Raw genomic sequence first — 13110 nt, 5'->3', positions numbered from 1 at the left:
TCATCACTGACTGTAAGGAGAGAGCATCCCCTTCCTGCTCCCTGCAGCACAGCTGGCCGGTCCCCACCTTTATCTTGGCAGCGAGCTGTGTCCCGGTGAGCCGCTTCCCATGCCGGTCCGTCCGGGCGTGTTGACCGGCCGAGCTCACCAGGGTGGTGATGTAGTCCCTCAGGCTCCCCTGGAAATTCTCACCCATGTCTGCAAAGGGGCGAGAGATGGACAATGGTGGGGGATTATAGGGCCTGTCTGATCCCCCTTCTCTCTACCTTCCACGTGTAGGCGTGATCAGCGCCCCAGTCACATTGCTCTGCACATGGCAGGGGGCTCAGAGTCAGTCCTGGGTCCGTTACCTCTCAGCCTTCCCTCGCTTCCACTCACGATCCGCTCGCCAGGGAACGGCATCAGGTAACAGCGGCTGCTGCTTCTGCTCAGTGCTTCCAGGGTCTTGGGGTGTTTGCAAGGGGACGTCTCCTCCAGCATCTGCCAGAGCCGGGGGGATCGTTACATTGACACACAAACACCTGTTAACATCAGCCCGACCTGCCAGGCAGTCAGAGAGGGTCTGGAGGGGCCCAGCCTCGTTTGTGGTAGGCATTGGAAAGGGTGCAGTGAACGAGGCAGAGGATGGCAGGAAGAGACAGGAGTGAGTCCCAGGTCTCAGCCTCCTCCCCCACCCTGTTCCCAGTCTATCCAGATGTCTTGTCCCAGCCTGCTCCTCTCCCTACCCCGGTCTGGCTTTTCTCCCCTCCACACTGCAATCAAGCAGCTTCCTTCTCCACCCCACCTGGGCTCATTGAGAGCATGGGAGAGACAGGACATCCCCTCTCAGTTCTGGTGCCCGGCCTGGAGCAGCAATTGCGGGGAAAGTCCAGCTTAGCTACTGCAGCCCCCGGCTGGAGCATACTGGGTCGCTCTGTGGGGACGGCGCATGCTCAGTCTGGGCAGCATGTGGAGCTGTGAGGGGCTGGAGCACGGTCAGTGTGGACAGACTCTGGCGTCTCTCTGACACACTGGCCACCCCACCCCCCGCCAAATGTAGAGTCCTTACTCCAAAGTAGGGAGGGCCGGGGGGGGGGACGGGGGACGGGGGACTAGAGATGTTAAAAAAAAGGAACATCAGAATTTTCTTTCAATATTGCTAAACAATGTGTTTTTCTTTAGCCTCATTCTCAGAAACAGCTGGAGGAAGCACAAATCCAGCTGGAGGCAGAGAACAAACATGGAAAATTTCAGCCCAAACATTTAAAGTTTGGCAAAGTTATAAGCAACTTTAAAGGGGTCTTGTAATGGGATTTGTCAGGCAACCTTTATAAAGGGTGGGGCTACCAGCCCCCTGGAGGGGAAAGGCCCCGTGTCCCATTCCCCATCCCCTGAGCCAGCCAGTCCCCAACACTGGGTCTGGATTGCAGCTGGTGCCCCCAGAGGGGACAGACCCTAGGTCCCATTCCCCACCCCCACCCCCCAAGCCCCACAATCACCTGTCTGACGTGTTTCAGATACTGCTCCCCACCCTGAGCTCCGAGGACCCCGGGGATGTTCGAATCTCGCACCAGCAGGTCTAGGTGCTGCAGGGGAGACAGGCGGGGACTGGGGGTCACTGAGGGTAGAGGAGGCTGGGACGGGGAGAAGGACGGTGTCTGCTGGGGAAACCTCGACCCCTCGGGAGTGGGGCAGTTGGTGCATGGGGCAGGAGCATTCTGTGGAGTGGGGGAGGGGTGCAACGAGGGGATACATGGGGCAGGGCAGGTGATTGGAGGGGAAGCCGTCTCACCTGAATGGGCTCCAGTCCGTAGGCCCCCCCCACCACTTCGGCCACCTGCACAAACATCTGCGGAGAGAGAAGAGGGACGGGGTGAGTCTGGGACCTGAGAGGTGTTCAGTCTGGGGGGAGGTGATCCTGCCTGTGAACAGAAAGGGGCCTGATCACCCCCCACCCCCACATCTGAGCTTCTCCCTCTGCCCAGGGCACAGAGCGAGGCCCAGCGAGCGTGAAACGAATTGTGCGATGGACAGAGAGGATTTCAGCGGGGCTGAGAGAAAGAGGCTGCACCTGGGCATGGGAGGGGGAGGGAGGCCGTGGGACACAGGGGTCTGGTGGGGGGGGATGACTGTCAGTGCGCACCCCTCCTCTGTACAGTTTCAGGGCTTTCTCCTTCTCTCCAGGGCACTCCATAGAGGTGTGGAGGGGGAGGGGGGGGGGGGGGGGGGTCAGTGATTGAAATTTGGGGTCCTTGTACTGAGGGGTCCCACTCCACAAACACCCCATTGCCTCAGGCTGATGGACGCTACCAACTTTCTTTGCACAGCCCCAGGGGTCAAGGCTCTGCTCACGCCTTGAACAGTCTGGTGATGCGGCATTTCCCTGAGCTCTGCCTGGGCCTCCCTATCTCTGTGTGAACCAGGTTTTTGCCAATGACAGAACCCAGGGCAGCGAGAGCAGATAAAACCCTCCCAAGCCGACCTGTGCCCGGCACAGAGAATCCCCCCGGGGTGCGGTACAGGGTCCGGACACGCCGTATGCCGCAGGCGGCAGTGACGTCACTAAGGGTGTGACTGCCAGGGGCTTGACCCAGCGGGGCTGGGGCTGGGTAAGAGCCTGGAGAGAGGAGCAGAGCAGGGGGCAGAGCGACCACCCCAAGCCCTGGCCCCAGCAGTTTCCCACCGACGGCGGAGCTGGGCTGGAGGGGAGGGAGGGGGCCGAACTCTGGCCCAGTGGCCAACACCAGACATGTGGGAGTGTAGAGCCAGGCTGGGCCGTGCGGTGACAGTGCTGACTCCAGAGAACCCACATGACCGTTGGAGAGTCAGTTTTTCTCTCTGGGCCTCAGTTTCCCCACAGGACCTATGGGGAGGGATAATAACCCTGTGGGGCTAACTGGAGAACCTGGCCCAGCCACGTTCTGTGTTACGCTGCCCGGCCTCACCTCCAGGTATTCGAGATCCGGGTCCTTCACCCGACAGCCAATATTCAGTATCTGCAAATAACCAGGAGAGAGACAGAGCTACAGCAGCGAGCAGCGATGCCTGGCCCAGGTCACTTCCCAGCCACATCACCTGCCCCAAGCACAGTGCCCCCTAGCGTCGCCCTGGGTATTGAGGCCAGCCCTGACCCCCAGGGGAGAGCGCCCCCTGCTGAGCCCCTGCCCCGCTCCCTGCAGCACAGCGCCCCCCGGGGAACCCCCCAACCTGGTAGGAGCTGAGCAGCATGGACATGGCGGAGAGTTTGATGCTGGTCTCCTTGTTCCTTTCAATGTCCATGGAGCCCTCGGTGTCGACCAGCAGCACGGCCACCTGGGGGCCAAGAGTGAGAGCCCCAGGTCAGCTCCTGGCTTTGTCCAGCCACCCACAGGCCCTCTGCCCCTGGAGCCTGCCCCCTGCTCAGCCCCCATGGCACCTGGCATCTCGTTCTCACCTTCCCCAGAAGTTCCCCAGTGTTAGCTCCCTACTTCTGTCTCTTCTCCGTTCCCCCTGTTCTCTCTCCACTGGTTCCCCTGGGGCTCCTTCCCCACGTCTCTGTCCATCCCTCCCTGTTTCCCCCATTCCCTCTGTTCCCACCCCTCTACCCTGTTCCCCTTTCTCTTCTCCCAGCCCCCCCATGGCCTCCTCCCTGTTCTCTATGCACCCCCAATGCCACCACTCACCTTCCCGCCCTCGGTGGGGACCCAGAAGGGCTGACTCCATGCCCACACGCCGTGGGTGACTGGCTGCATGTCGGCGCGCCACTCGAACCCCTCCAGGAGCTCGTCCTCCTGGCCCATCCATGACCCGTCCCTCGCATCCTGCCGGGAAGGAACATGCGGGGGTGGGGGAGGTCAGTGCAGGGTGGGGGAGGAGAGTGACTGGTCCCCCCCTCCTACCCCAGGCTGCAAACCTGGGAGGGGACAGGGGTTAATTGTACTAGTGTGGGGCGGGGAGGATACATGGTGACGGGTGTACTCGTGTAAGCAGAGTCAGGATGAGCTCTACCCTGACATCTGGTGGTGAATTATGGCGAGTGTGGAAAAGAACTCCAGGGGCGGATCTCGTTTGCATAGGCACACCCACACGCCTAGCATGAGCCCACAGCAACCAAAAGTGGTTACTTTGGCTGGTGTGGGATCCCCAGTTTCTCTGTTATTGGGGCAGGAAGAATAAAGTTTTGTTACCCTGATTCTGTGAATCAAGGCCAGTGGAACTGTTGTATGACAGAAGGACTGAGTGAATCCGTCACCATTACCTAAGTAGCATTTGCTTGTCAAGGGGCATGGGTTACAAAACCCAGTGAATTGAGAGAGGTTGGGGGCAGGTATTGGTACCTGGTGGTGTGGGGCCCCTGCGTGAGCCTGAAACACCAATTGCACCTCCTCCTCTCTCCACTGTTGAATGTCAGAGCTAACTTTGATTCCCTTAGGAGTCTAGTTACAGGCTGCTGAGCTGAGTTCACTTTGGGCCACTAGTGCACCAGCACTGGGGCTCCCCTACTATGAGCTGAAATCACTATGAGCTGAAATCACTAAAGAGCTAAAGTTACTAAGAGCTGAGATCACTGAGGCTGTGTTAACTAGTGGGGGAGCCTGAATTGCTAAGCGGCTGGCGGAGCAGTTTGCGGGGACGGCTGGAGGAGCAGCTAGCCGAGTGGAGCCTCGCGGGACGGTTGGAGCAGAGCAGAGCGGAGCTGAGCGGCTCACAGGTCGGTGAGCGGAGCGGAGCAGAGCAGCTGGAGGAGCAGCTGGCAGAGCGGAGCCTTGCGGGGACGGTCGGAGCGGAGTGGAGCTGGGCGGCTCACAGGTCGGTGAGCGGAGCAGAGCAGAGCAGTTCGTGGGACGGCAGGAGCGGCTCACGGGACAGCAGGTGGAGTGGAGCGGCTCGTGGTGAAGGCTGCGGCGGAACCCCACGGAGAGGCGGCCGGTTGGTCTCGGATCACGTAAGGTGCCCCTTAACACCCTGCGCCCCTCCCCCCTGAACTCTGGGGCTGCACTGACCAGGGACAGAGACTTTGGGGGGTTGTTGGACTTTTGGGACTTTGGTGATTCTTGGGTTGCTGGACCCGAGAGACTTTGGGGTTGTTGGACTTTTGGGACTTTGGTTGCGGGTTTCAAGAACCAACGGGAAAGGACACGGCCCAATTTGCTGGGGTGGGTCTTCGCTCATGGTTTGGTCTATGAACTCTAGTTGTGGTGTTTTCCCAATTTAATGCTATGTCGTTTACCTCATGTTATTAAACATTTTTCTGCTACACCGAGGCTCTGTGCTTGCGAGAGGGGAAGTATTGCCTCTTCGAGGCGCCCAGGGGTGTGTGTAAGATTTTCCCAGGTCACTGGGTGGGGGCTCGAGCTGGTTCTGTGTCACGCTGTTGGGAAGGGACCCCTATGTACTGAACCCGGCCCTTGCTGCTATCACTTGGCCTGGCAGAAGGGTTACACTCGTAATCTGATAGACAAACAGACCTACTGCTGTCTAGACAGAGAGAGTGACGTGCTGTGTTCCAGACAGGCAGACAGACACCTTAGGGTCCAGCCATGGCCCGAGCTAACTGGACATGTTTGAGGGTGGGATGTTCACAGACACATGTGCAGCTCTGAGCCCTCCAGCTGGGGGCAGGATGGGGCTGCTCACACCCACAGCTCACTACTGCCCCCTTCCCCACTCACCGGGCTCTGGAGCCGGCGCAGCAGGTAGTTCAGCAGGAAGGATTTACCCAGGCGCTGCTCCCCGACGATGGACACCAGGCAGACGGGGGCGTCCCCCACCCCACCCTGCTCCAGGCAGCGGCTCAGGGCCTCCTCGTCCAGGGTCAGGCCCCCTTTGCCATCCAGACGCACCAGCTGCACCGGGCGCCCCATCTCCGGTGGAGCCCCCGGCCCCTGCTGCAGGGAGAGAGCAGGATCAGACCTTGGACCCCACCCCCCAAGTGAGTCTGTCCCACGGCCCCGTGATCAGAGCCCCGTGCCCCATTCTCACCCCCCAACACAGCCAGTGCCCGAGATCAGAGCCCCGTGCCCCATTCCCACCCTCCCAAGCCAGCCAGCCCCCTTGCCCTGGGGCTGGATCAAAGCCAGAACTCTCTGGAGGGGAAAGCCCCTAGATTCTTGCTGGAACACATCAAGGGAGACTGCGCCAGGCTGGGGAAGACCCTTAAAGAAATGGAGGCTCAGGTGATCTTCAGTGGGAGGAGGAGAGTGAAGGGGAGACAAAATGCTGATGATCACTAGATGGCTCAGGAAGTGGGGCTAAGGAGGCCTTGGGGATGTTCAACCACTGGGAGGCATTCACGGACAGATGACTTGTCTCATGGGATGGAAGCCACCTGAACAGGGTGCGGGATAGACTTCCAGGATGGAGGTTGGCACAACTGATAAAAAGGGCGTTAAACTAGGAACCCTGGGAGATGCTCTTGGAATCTCCAGGCCTGATTCTCACACTGAGCAGGAGGCAAATCAAGTAGGACAGGGCACAGCAGTGGAGAAAGGAAGGACAGAGGGCGGGAGAATGGATGACAAGAGGAACTATAGTGCCAAGAGCACCAACACTAACAGTCAGGTGGCAGATACTGGCAGTAAAATGACTGTACCTACCTGGGTGACAAATCTGAGCAAAGACAAGTGGAATCAGTAAGATGTCTGAACAGCAATGCCAGGAGCCGGGTGACAAAATGGAGGAAGTAGAACTACGGGTGTGGGATGGGAAACCAGCTATTATCGGGAGAACAGAACCATGGGGCAGTACAGCCATGACCGGGGTACAGGAAAGAAAGGAAAAGGGCAAAGGTTGTGGAGTAACATTGTATGTTCATGACGAGGTGGAGTGGAAAGAAATGAGAAGGGATGGAATGGGTAAAACAGAATCTGTTTGGGTCATAATCACTGTGGGGAAGAAAACTACCAGAGGCTCCCCTGGGATAGTTCTTGGGATCTGCTACAGACCCAAGGGTCCGGTTTGGGTTTGGATAGAGACCCCTTTAATAGATTGAATGAAATAATTACCACTTGGAATTGTGTGATCATGGGAGACTTTAGTTTTCCAGACAGAGATTGGGGGAGAAGTGCTACTAATAATGGTAGGGCCCAGATATTCCTGGATGTGACAGCCGACAGATTTCTTCACCAAATAGTCACCGAACCAACAAGAAGTATGCCAGTTTAGATTTAGCATTGGTAAGTAGCGAGGACCTCACTGAAGAACTGGCTGTAGAGAACAGCCTTGGTTTGAGTGACCATGAGCTAATTCAGTTTAACTAAATGGAAGGATAAACCAAAACAGGTCGGCAGCTGGGAGCCCTGGATTTCAAACGGGTAAACTGCAAAAAATTAAGGGAATTAGGTAGGGAAGTGACCTGGGCTGCAAAGCTGAAGGATCTGGATATGGAGGGGGCTTGTCAAAGATGCAGGAACTGTCTGGAGTCTGCGTCCAGGAAAAAGCCAGTAGGGAGCGGTTGCTGACCAAACTGGATGAACAAGGATCTCAAAGTGGTGATTAAGAGAAAGCAGAAAGCCTACAAGGAATGGAAAATGGGAGGAATCCGTATAGGGATAAAGTGAGAACTGCCAAAAGCCAAGCAGAATTGAGCTTGCAAAAAAAATTAAAACCAACAGTAAAAATTTCTTTAGCCTTATAAAGAAAAAGAAAACAAGGAAAGAAGAAGTGGGACGGTTAAGCGCTGAGGATGGGGTGGAGATAAAAGATACAGGCTGCATGGGCCAACACCTAAAGATATAGGCATGGACTCTGTTAGAAGGAAAAGGAGCAGGTTGACCCAGAGGCAGATATGAGTACAGGCTTCTTTATTGCGATACTTGTTCCCTTCAACCCAGTTGTTGAGTAAGCACTGGATTAGTTACAGCACACTCTTTATCTAAGTTAGTATGTAAACGCCTACATCCGTTACAACACCCCAAAAACCCTTATTGAGTAATAGAAACACCCATACTGTTAGTATACGCACCCCTATCTATTATTCACAGCATTACGCATGTCATACAGACATTTTTACCTTGAAAATACAGTTCTTTGCAACAATCTGTTGCTACAAATGTCCCTAGTCAGTGGTTCTCAGGGGAGGGAGGAAGGGGCCATGAGCCAGGGCTTGTTTATGTAGCTGGGAAAGGAAGGGAGGGGAGAGAACATTTCTTTTACCTTCTCTCACACGAAGGGCATTCATTTGACAGCTACATTTCTCCTGCAGCTGCAGGCCTGATCAATTCTCACAAGCAACAGGGAAGGGAAAATATGGCAACTTATTTATGAAACAAAGAAACACTGCTGGCTTATGCCTTTGTCCCCTAATGCCATGTCAGCACATCAGCAACTTCCCAGGTCTTTACTTAACCCGAACGTAGCCCAAGAGCCGCCGTTTTCAATAAGCGTAAAGAGAAGCTTGTGGCAAGATGGCTAATGAGAACAAGAACACGGGAGTAGAAATTGTCCCTGAATTGGCTGAAATGGAAGCCAGATTCAAACAGCTTAATGGGACCAAACTGGAGGGCCTGGATCATCTCCATCCATGAATATTAAAGAAACTGGCACATGAAATTGCAAGCCCAATAGCAAGGATTTGTCATTAATCTGTAAAAGTCAGGGGTCATATCTCGGGTCCTACCAAATTCATGGCCATGAAAAATGTGTCACGGATCGTGAAATCTGGTCTCCCCCCTTTGTAATCTGATCTTTTGTGTGCTTTTACCCTAAACTATACAGATTTCATGGGGAAAACAGCATTTCTCAAATTGAGGGTTCTGACCCATAAGGGAATTGTGGGGGGGGGGTTCGCAATTTTATTTTAGGGGGGGTCACAGTATTGCCACCCTGAATTCTGCGCTGCCTTCAGAGCTGTGTGTCTGGAGAGCGGCAGCTGGTGGCCGGGCACCCAGCTCTGAAGGTAGCGCCCTGCCAGCAGCAGCACAGCAGTAGGGGTGGCAATATCATACACTGACATCCTTCCTTCTGCGCTGCTGCTGGCAGTGGCTCTGCCTTCTGAGCTGGACTCCCAGCCAGCAGCCGCCGCTCTCCAGCCGCCCAGCTCTGAAGGCTTCAAGACTGAGCTTGATAAGTTTATGGAGGGGATGGGATGACGAGACTGCCTACCACGGCATGTAGCCGATCTGTAACTGCTAGCAGCAAATATCTCCAATGGCTGGAGATGGGACATTAGATGGGGAGGGCTGTGAGTTACTACCGAGAATTCTTTCCCAGGGGTCTGGCTGGTGGGTCTCACCCACATGCTGAGGGTCTAATTGATCGTCATATTTGGGGTCAGGAAGCAATCTCCTCCCGGTTGGATGGGCAGAGACCTGGGGGGTTTCGCCTTCCCCTGCAGCATGGGACACAGGTCACTTGCAGGTTTGAACTAGTGTAAATGGTGGATTCTCTGTAACTTGAAGTCTTTAAACCGGGGTGGGCAAACTACAGTCCACAGGCCGCATCCGGCCCATCAGGGCTTTGGATCCATCCCATGGGATTGCCACCCCCATGGCGCTGTGGGGCTAAGGCAAGCTCCCTGCCTGCCCTGGCCCCGCGCTGCTCCCAGAAGCAGCCGGCACCATGTCCCTGCGTGCTGCTGCCACCCAAGAGCTGCTCAAGGTAAGCAGCGCTGGGCCGGAGCCCGCACCCTGAACCACCCCTGCACCCCACACCCAACCTCCTGCCCTGAGCCCCCATCGCACACTGCATTCCTCCTGCACCCCAACTCCCTGCCCTGAGACCCCTGCCGCACCCCTCCTGAACCCCAACCTGCTGCCACACCCCACACCCCTCCAGCACCCCAACCCCCTGCTCTGAACCCCTTGTCGCACCCCTCCTGCACCTCAACCCCCTGCCCTGAGCCCCTAACCCCCTGCCCTGAGCCCCCTGCCTCACTCCGCACCCCTCCCTGCACCCCAATCCCTTGCCCTGAGCCCCTTCCTGCACACCACCCCCCCTCCCACACCTCACACTCCCTGTTGCATCCCAACCCCCTGCCCCAGCCCTACATTCTTGGCCATGCATGCAATTTCATCACCCAGATGTGGCCCTTGGGCCATAAAGTTTGCCCACCCCCGCTTTAACCCATGATGTGAAGATGTCAGTAACTCAGCCAGAGGTTCGGGGTCTATTACAGGAGTGGGTGGGCGAGGTTCTGTGGCCTGCAATGTGCAGGAGGTCAGACTAGATGATCATGATGGTCCCTTCTGGCCGACCAGTCTGAGTCTGTGTGTCCCATTCCCCACCCCCTGAGCCAGTCAGTCCCCATTCTGGGACTAGATCAGGGCTGGCACCTCCTAAAGAGGAAAGGCCCCATGTACCATTCCTGCTCCCCTGAGCCAGGCAGTCCCTGTCCTGGGGCTGGATTGGGCCCAGCATCCCCTAGATGAGAAAGCTCCTTATCTGGCCCATCTGGTCTCACCGGCTCCGGCTCTTCCCGCAAGAGCTCGGTGAATTTCTCCACCAGGCTTTTGACACGTGTGTCTGGGATCATCCTGCCCCTGGAGCAGGGAGCTCGGCACTCCGGGCAGCGGCGCCCCTGGACTGAGACCTCGCTCCAGTGAATGGAGAGGCAGCCCTGGCAGAAGTTGTGGCCGCACTCGATGGAGACGGGATTGTTCAAGATGTCCAAGCAGATGGAGCAGGTGACGTCCTCCCGGAGTTTCTCCATCCCTCTGATCCTGCAGGCTTGGGGAGATCCACTGGGTCAGGAGCTAGCACATGGGAACACCGGGGCTGACATGCTAGAGCAGGGGGGCTGGGAGCCAGGACTCCCGGGCTCCAATGTTAATTTTCACCACTTTGCTCGTAAGTTTCCATTCACTGCTGTGAGCTGGGCCACTCCCATTTTTGGGCAGGGCTGGCAAATGCCTCTCTGCTCGTGGGGTTTTGGGTTGCCTGGGGGTTGGGAGCACAGCCCCCTGAACTCCGATGGGGATGACAAGCCGTTCCCGCCCCCTGAGCTCACCCCACTAGAAACACCCGACCCGCCGTGACATGGACTCAGCCGTGGGGTGAGACTCTCAGAGCCCCCTGGGCGTCTGCCAGCCTAGCCAGCCAAGGGGCCTCGGAAACGCCTGCTGCTTTTGCTCCTGTTGTTATTAAATGGGGGCTGCCATGGGCATCCTGAATCCCCCCCAGCTCACAGGGCGCCGGGGCTCCTGGAAAAGCAGAAGTGGCCAGAGCAAACCGCACCCCCAGGCGCTAGCCACAGGCAGGGGGAGGGGATTGGAGGAAGGTCACTGGAGAGGATCTGGGCATCGAGCCCAGCAGCTCTGATGGCCAGAGCCAGCCCTGCTCTGCCACCTGGCGAGTCTCGGAGCGTCCTGCCGCTGAGATACCCTCAGCCCTGGACCTTAGCTCTGCCGGTGCCTAACCCTGGGGTTGGGGCCTGGGATCTGAGGTTCACACGAGACAGAAAGTTGTGTCAGGGGCTTTGGGACAGGAAGTGGCTCCTGCCCTGAAAATCGGACGGCTTCCTGGATATAAAGGGGTTTTCATCAGGTGGAGGAGGGTGGGGCAGATTTTGGGGCCCCCCAGCAGTGGGAAGAACTCAGGCGTCCTGGCTCCCACACCTCCCCCGCTCTAACCCACCAGACCCTACTCCCTTCCCAGAGCCGGGAGAGAACCCAGGAGTCCTGAGCCCCAGGATGTGGGCCCTGTCCCACAGGGGCCCCTGAGCAGTGGGATGAGGCTTATGCTCTTGTGATGCACTCTATATGATTTTATAAAAATAGGCTAATGAGTGTGAATATAATGTGACTGGAATATGCTTCATGCAAAAGGTCTCTTGTAAGGTATCCTTACAAAGCTTATACTCTACGGAGTGTGGTCATCTTATTTGTATAAATTTATCACTCTTGTATCTGAAACTAGAAATATAAAATATAACTCTGAGGGCCTATTGTAATTATGCAAAGTGTGGGCCATTAATGGTGATTTGGAATCTTGATGGCTCCCATTAACCAGGACCATTGTCTGTAGATGGCTCTGTTTCACTGATAAGTCTTCCTGTATACCTGTGTGCTGGCAAGTGGGTAATGAAGTTCTACAGTGACGTGTGATCATGTCACTGGAACTGGAATCCATCTTTAACCTGGTGCTTTTCCATTGAGAAGGAGGAGGTGGGAACCCAGAGAGGGACAAAGGATTCCCGCCTTGTGCAAAAGATATATAAGTGGGTGGAGCAGAGAAAAGGGGGAGCCATCCCCTAGCTACCACCTGAACTGGAACAGGGGCTGTACCAGGGGAAACGACTGTGCCCAGACTAACAAGGCATCCAGTCTGTGAAAGGAACTTATTGAAACATCTCTGAGGGTGAGATTTTATCTGTATTCAGTTTTATTACTGTACTAGGCATAGATTTGCGTGTTTTATTCTATTTTGCTTGGCAATTCACTTTGTTCTGTCTGTTACTACTTGGAACCACTTAAATCCTACTTTCTGTATTTAATAAAATCACCTTTTACTTATTAATTAACCCGGAATATGTATTAATACCTGCCGGGGGGGGGGGGAACAGCTGTGCATATCTCTCTATCAGTGCTGTAGAGGGCGAACAATTTATGAGTTTACCCCGAGGGGCTCTCGGGGGGGAGAATTGAATGGGGCTGAAGGGGTGGGGGAGGGGGCCGTGGTGTGGGGGTGTTTGTCCCCGAATGTCTGGTTTCGAGTACATGGTGTCCTGGGATCACCCCCTTTAATGAGCCCTGACCTCCCTCCCTGCCCCCTGGCCCCCCCAGGCCCCAGAGACGCTGGCTGGTGCATGAGGCAGGAAATACACCCAGCCCCAGCCTCTCCCCTCCCCTATTCCCTCCACTGGGGGAAACATTGCCCCCCCACAGGGAACATCCCGACCGTGCCCCCCCCACTCCCAGTCACAGCTCCCCTCCCCCCGAGGACACACAGGCGCAGGGCACCTGGGAGAACCACACAGCCCCTCCCCCCTGCTCTGGACGTTTCCATGACTCAGCTGATTCGAAGCCACGTCCACCGGACCCCCCATCCCAGCACAGCGCTGCCGCCTGCCCCAAACCACAGACCAGTACCAAGAAAGCCGGAAACTCAGCCCTGCAAACATAGAAACCGCCTCAGCCCCCACCCAGCTCTGCCGGTGCCCCTCACTCCCGACCCGCAGCCCCTGCTAGCCCAGCCCTGGGCTCCCCCCCAGCTCTG

The 13110-nt window shown here is 56.5% G+C and overlaps 1 protein-coding gene across 1 annotated transcript; it reads right to left on the bottom strand.

Moving 5' to 3' along the window:
* Positions 1-297: 297 nt before the first annotated feature.
* LOC112115257 (RING finger protein 112) lies at positions 298-10606 on the bottom strand. The gene is made up of 8 exons (XM_029913036.1): positions 10358-10606; positions 5631-5846; positions 3642-3779; positions 3187-3291; positions 2925-2975; positions 1772-1828; positions 1479-1565; positions 298-486 (listed from the first exon to the last, which is right to left on the bottom strand). Exons 1-8 carry the CDS (start codon positions 10604-10606, stop codon positions 298-300), a joined length of 1092 nt encoding a protein of 363 aa, XP_029768896.1.
* Between the last annotated feature and the right edge of the window lie 2504 nt (positions 10607-13110).

This window comes from Terrapene carolina, unplaced genomic scaffold (genome assembly GCF_002925995.2).
Source record: "Terrapene carolina triunguis isolate 2854851 unplaced genomic scaffold, T_m_triunguis-2.0 Scaffold423, whole genome shotgun sequence".
NCBI classification, from domain to species: Eukaryota; Metazoa; Chordata; order Testudines; family Emydidae; genus Terrapene; species Terrapene triunguis.
The sequence above is the reverse complement of the archived record's forward strand: the minus strand, read 5'-3'. Positions and strand labels throughout refer to the sequence as shown.